General features: G+C 41.9%; 1 protein-coding gene across 1 annotated transcript in view; it reads right to left on the bottom strand.

The window, feature by feature from the left end:
* Positions 1–6,620, bottom strand: part of LOC307029701 (obg-like ATPase 1) — a 38,963-nt gene that overhangs the window by 6,699 nt on the left and 25,644 nt on the right. Inside the window, exons 7-8 of the mRNA XM_079665779.1 lie at positions 1,098–1,254; positions 168–282 (exon numbers count right to left, since the gene is read on the bottom strand). Of these exons, the coding sequence (XP_079521905.1) occupies positions 168–282; positions 1,098–1,254 (272 nt within the window). The remainder of the gene's footprint in view (positions 1–167; positions 283–1,097; positions 1,255–6,620) is intronic.

Raw genomic sequence — 6,620 nt, 5'->3', positions numbered from 1 at the left:
AACAAATTGAAATTATCAAGTACAAGTATACTACAAGGATTGTGTAGGAGAGTATTTACTTCAAAACACCACAAAGCCTTTACTAAATTTGACAAATAGACCCCAACTGACCTTGTACCGTAGAGCAAAGAAGGAGTAGACAAACTAACCGCAAAGTGTCTCCTTACTTATAAATGTCTTTGTTGTTCTCTTCACCACCTGATGTTTTTCTCTCTTTTTGTCTCCCAGTCCAGCGGGACACCTGACATTGCATGACAAAGATATCCTCACACTTAATGGTAACTTTCAGTCAGAACAATACAAGGGGGTTAGGGCAATTATGAGATTAGCCCCACCAGCTCTCGGGCTGGGATTGTACAGGTCTCAAAGAACAGCATCACACAAATCCATTTTCACACGGCGGCCCCGACACAGCTCCTAGGCTGGATTGATTCTAAAGGGGTCCCTGTCATTATCTGTAATCCTAGTTTCCTGTTTAAAGCCCATAAGAATCAAAGACTGGGAGGAACCCGACCACCTCAATACCACATCTATTCCAATAACAATGTCACTGCTTTATCACCTACACCATATCACTGCTGCCACATAATGATTATCAATATACAATATATGACAGGGTAACGGGCGCAGGGAGAGCACAGTTTTGTTTTGATTGGATGTTTTTCCCAACAAGATAAGATAACACTACAGGGTAAATTTTGAAATGCCTCATATGCCACTTTGTCTGTTCGGATGCACATCTATTAAGAGCTGTAACCTAATATTTCCCTTTCTGTTGGGTGTGGAGCTGACGTTTGACTGCCACCGCAATGAGGTATTCGACCAATGTCTCTCCAATAGAGGACAGAAAAATAAAACACAGTCAAAGCCCGAAAAAGCTGAAGACAGGAGATGGCGGGCGCTCCAAGAGGGGAAAAATCCAATCTGAGATAATAACAGCAGTAGTTTGTCACTTTTAGGCGCACAGCTGTCTATTTGGTGGCACGTTATTTGCATTCCTCAGGTATTGCGTACTCTACAGGCGGCTGAATAATGATTCACAAATCACTCTCTCCACACCAGTCAAGGGCTGTGATCCTTTGAATAGACCATTGTACCTGAGACTGTAATTGGTGAAGACTTGACAGAGCTGAGCCAAGCCAGCCAAGTAACAAAGAGGCTCTCCGTAGAAGGCTGAGGGATGATTTTAATAATGTGATGCCGAGACGGAGAACGTGAGCTGCAAATGAGCATGGGGGCCTCTGGGTCCTTGCACTGAGTGACACAGGACCAGACAAACACCTTGCCACAGGAACACGAAACTCCCCCTTCCCTCAACTCCAGAAACAAAGCACTGTCAATTAAGAGCTTTGATGCTCCGTCAACACGGCTCCCAAAACAGATTCTGTCAACTTCCCCGCTGTCTGCCCATGCCACTTTGCAATTTGTATTTATGTCCTTTCCAATTATTTGTGTGAAATTCTACGAGGAATTGTAAATTGGGGAAATGTTTATGTAAAACATGCTGCAGATTCTCCATGAAGTTCTGAGTCATAAAGGTCTCCATGTAAATCTGTATCTCAGAGAAATCAAGGAGAAGCATCTTTTCTATACATCAAGGACTCTTTGCTCTTGCTCAGCGGCATCGTTTCAGTATCTCCTCAAGAACATGTTTGAAATGCTGGCATTATTTATTTTTGTTGTTGTACAAGTTTATTCATGAGGATAAACTCTTTGAGATAAACCATGTGACTTTAGAGGGGTCCTAACAAACAATACAAACAAGGAAACAAAGACTTTAAAGTAATACAAAAAAGACCAAAACGTAATCAACCAATCAAATTATATACTACAACTACAAAAGAGAATCAACACACCTCAGAAAGAAGACTATATTGATTAACACAACCTTGATAGAGGTAGGCCGTGAACAAACGTTTGCTTATCAATAATATAGCCTTAATATACAGTGCAGGCTATTGTATGTAAAGTATAGCATCATCTAAAATATGTACAACGTAGGTTTCTGCTTAAGAAAGATCAAAAATAATTTAAGGGAAAATGTAAAATATCCTAATGAGAAAAAGATAGATACAATATTTGTTCTTGTAAAATATTTGTTGTAAAAGTCTGAGCTACACACAAAAATCCAGTGACCGAGATTGTGTGTGTGTGTGTGTGTGTGTGTGTGTGTGTGTGTGTGTGTGTGTGTGTGTGTGTGTGTGTGTGTGTGTGTGTGTGTGTGTGTGTGTGTGTGTGTGTGTGTGTGTGTGTGTGTGTGTGTGTGTGTCTTGTCAGTCTCCATTATGTCCCAGCACTGAGTGCCATCTCTCACTGCTCAGTTAATAGAAAGATTCAGCACTTTCTGGTCCTGATATCCCTCTCTGAACAAATGATGCCTGAAATTTTTATTCTTTTTATAATGGAATTCCAATGGCCTTTGCTGCAAATCAAGTGGAAATTTTTGCATATCAAGTGGGAAAAATTAAATGTTAACCACGTTTTAATGTGATTAAGGGTGACAGGGACATTATTTCTGCTAATCATTCACCAGCTTGAAGGCTCAAACAAAGCTAAGGAACAAGCCATGTTTGTGCTTCTCCCGCTGCTCTCGATTCAAGGAGGAAAAATAGTTCCATTATCAAACTCTTACAAATCTAAAACATGATATGCAATTATTATAATGTTTTGGTTTATGTTGTTAACTGATAAAAACAAGCAGTGTGAGTGAATACCTGTTTATCTATACCAAAAAACATGTTGTGTTATTTGTTCTAAGCTTTAGATTTGATGCCTGCTGTATTTACAATGCATCCAATTTAAAGCACAATATATTGTGAAATGAGAGAAGAAAAAAACAGCAATTGGTGCTTCCACAACAGGCTGCCTGTGAATGGAGACATCCCACAGGGGGCCACCCTCTGGGGCTAGTCTATTTGTCTTTTTGTGTGGGAATCCTGAGGGGGGGATAATTCCTGTGTTTCCGCACGCCCGGGGCTTCCCTGGGCTTTGTCAGAGCTTTGATCTGCTTAAATGGCTCAGGAGGAGAAAACAATGGGAGTTTCTAAAGTACAGGGGCAGCTACCTGAGACAATAACCTGGGCCTGCGTCTGACATGCATTCATACAAGTTGGCTTTATTAAGAGTTAAGCCTGTAAAAGGTGGGCCATCATCTCCAGTTTGAGTGCTCCTTTCAGATGCAATTGACTGCTGACACACCTGAAGAGTAATCCACTACCTGCATCCATTACAGCTTCATCAGTGACACACCCGGGGAAGGGGATCGGGCAGGCGGTCCTAAATAACTTGGGAATACTGGCCAGGTTACAAAAGACCCCCATCATCCCAGCAACAAACTGTTCTGTCTGCCGCCTTCTCGCACCACCACACTCAGGGACATTCCAGGCCATAAGACTGTTAAACAGCTGAACCTTTGAAAGAACATCTATAACATTCATCTGTTTGCAACTTACAAATTATTGATCTAATATATCACATTCCAATTTCTTGTATAGACTCTCCTTGCGCTATTTTACTTGTATTTACTTGCAGTATTTTATTAGTTGTATTGTGTTGCACTGTTTGAGGAGCCTGTGACCTAAGATTTCCGTTGACATATCTACACTGTAGCTATGCACAAATGACAATAAAAGCCTTGAATCCAGGTGTTACCGTAATGGCACCTCAGCACACAGGTCAAATACCAACATATTACTGAGCACCTTCCCAAATCTTGCCAGCTGCCGGCTTACACGCCAGGTTCAGACTCATCCAGTAATAAACCTGGGGACTGTGTTATGCTGATCCCAGTTTGCAGGGAACAGCATCCCAGGGGGTTAGGATGCTGCGGCACACGGCACATACAAACCCCCTCCTCTTCCCTTCCCCTGTGAAGGGAGACAGATATGAGAGGTATGAGCTCATGGTGGCTTTTGAGGCTGGGAAGTCGGGGGCTCTGTGGGAAGCTTTTCATCCTCCCATTGGTGGGCTTCTGGGCGACAAGAGTGCAGACGCTCTCTGCTCCCTGTGGCCTTGGCCGGATGGAAAAAGCCATTGCACATCAGTCTCTGAGAAGGAAGGAGATCTGACACTGACACACACACACACACACACACACACACACACACACACACACACACACACACACACACACACACACACACACACACACACACACACACACACACACACACACACACACACACACACACACACACACACACACACACACACACACACACACACACACTATCTCCAATATTGTGAACTTCTTTCAGCCTTCAAAGCAATCACAGGCTGGAGGAAACAGAACCCAGCGCAGGCACAATGGGAGCAGCTTTAATTAAGAGCATCATCGCACATCATATCTGAAACAAACCTTGAGGGTATGCTGGTAACAAGCTTTTTTGAACAACTTTTTTCTTTGATAACTGCACCCATTAAATGTTTTAAAGACGCATCTTGGTACTTTAAATGTTTGCACGTGATAGATAAAACCCCTAAAAACATGTTTCCCAATTTTGTCTTTACGATGGTTGTTGAGGAGACATTATCAAAGCTATGGTACATTGTACATCACCCAAAATAATTCTCTATATGGGGTATCCATGCTGTCATTCAAGGCAGTTGACTGGGCGAGAGAAAATAAGGGGGCTGGGGTAGAGTGGGGGGAGTCATCAAGATGTGACAATTGTGACAAGAGCAGGCAAAGTGTAGCGCCGAAGAACACCACACGGATTTCTCCATCTCTTCTTTTTTTTTTTCCAGGATGACAGCTTAATGTCTACCACATGCAATATTTATTCTCATCGTGTGTCAGACTGTCTAGCTGTCCTAGGGAGTACAAAGAATGCCACTTATTAGAATAAAAGCAGAAGGAAGGTAATCAAGGACATATGTAACATCAGCCAATCATGTCCCCTTCCAATCCTGCATCTTCTTTTCCCCTCTCTGATTCATAACAGTTCTACAATAATCCTGATAATAAGCGTTTAGGAGCTGTATGTGGCAACACTAAATTCATTTATTTGTCTCATTAGAGCTGCCAAAGCTGCAGGCAACTCACTGCGGCATGTGTGTTCGGGCTTAACCTTATCGCTAAGATAATAAAAAGAACAGCTCAAAAAGCCAAAGCTATCATTAGACAGACTTTAAAACTAGCAGACATTTCTTTTTATGTTTGCAATGCCAAAGTTTGGCTTTGCAGGGGAACCATTCCCAGGGCGCCTTCAGAAGAAAGCAAAGCAAGCATGTTGTGTGCTTCGACAGAGGTGCCTACATATATTATGAACTGTGAGAAACAGCAATAGCTTCCATGGTCTCTTTTGTTCTTATGTTTAGGGTCTGTCTCATTAGGTACAACCACAGCACTGTGTGTTCACCACCAAGACACAACAAAGACAACGGGGTGACATGTGACATGTCAGCAGTGTCCTTTCATCACCTTGACTAGGGTCAGTCAGTAACCAGGCTAACTGGACCGACAGGACTCTATTAGTACCATCTGTTTCAGTTGTATAACACAGCCTCTCCTGTTGTTTTCTCTCATTGAAAGCTAGCTAAAGGCATCCATTAGGACTGACTGTGGGCAGGGGACACATCTCACCATGGGAAAGCGTTTCCCACACTGAATGAGGAGAGAGTGGACGGCTGTGCACAAAATAAAGGAGCAAGGGATCGTATATCTCCCTTGTGGCTTTGAAAAGGGAACTCTAACTCCTCAGATAGTAGCTCCTAAAAACTTGGAGCCAGTGGTTTTGCACTCAATAAAGTTTTGGTTGTGTTTATGGGAATTATGGTTTGGAGGAGCTGAAGTGGGCTGTAGTGACTGCTTTCATGGAGTGGCTTTCAGTGAATCATAGTCTCCCCTCATCTCAGTTTTTCTTCAGTCTCTGAATTTTGAATGGTACTCAGAACTTAACTCATTGCTCAGTTTCTTTAATACAAAAAATTGCATATAACCAAATACAAGACAACTCTTAAGTTGAGCCAATGAATAATGCATTTACCACATGATCTGTTAGGATAAGGCTTGTAAGGAAATATGAGCTCTAACATGCTTTCACTGTCCTGAGTCAGAGCTTCCTTTACTTTAATTGTCAAAGCTCCTCCTACAGGCCAACTATCAGACTCAGGAAAAAACTATTTCTTCTCTTTCTTTAACTGTGGTTGGATACTAAGATCGATTATTAAGATAAGATACGATAAGATGGACCTTTATTTGTATTCATTACATTTGTTGACAATAACAAAAATAATAGAATATCTCCAACCATATCCTTTGACTTATAGACAGGTGTCGACAGTCTTTTCTTTGGCACCCTATATCGGAAAGAGGCCTTTGCTTCTATCAAACCAGACAAGTGCTTTTTGAACATAAGTCAACTGAGCTGTCTTTTCAACATTAGAGTTGGAAATGGCATATATGCAATTCATTTTTCCAGACATATATCACGTGGGGATTTAATGTTACAGGTAAAAAAGAAACGTGATTAAAAAGGCTGCTTGGAAAAGCAGCTGTGGTATGTGGCTAGTTCAGTTGTGGTTTCCCAAACATAAAGACAGAGGTACCTAATGTAACACACATTTAGAAGCAAAATCATGTGCGCATACCCTTACTACCCTGACCCACACATGAAAGC

The sequence above is a fragment of the Notothenia rossii genome (genome assembly GCF_949606895.1).
Source record: "Notothenia rossii genome assembly, chromosome: 2".
Taxonomy (NCBI): Eukaryota; Metazoa; Chordata; class Actinopteri; order Perciformes; family Nototheniidae; genus Notothenia; species Notothenia rossii.
This window is presented reverse-complemented; position numbering and strand designations above follow the sequence as displayed.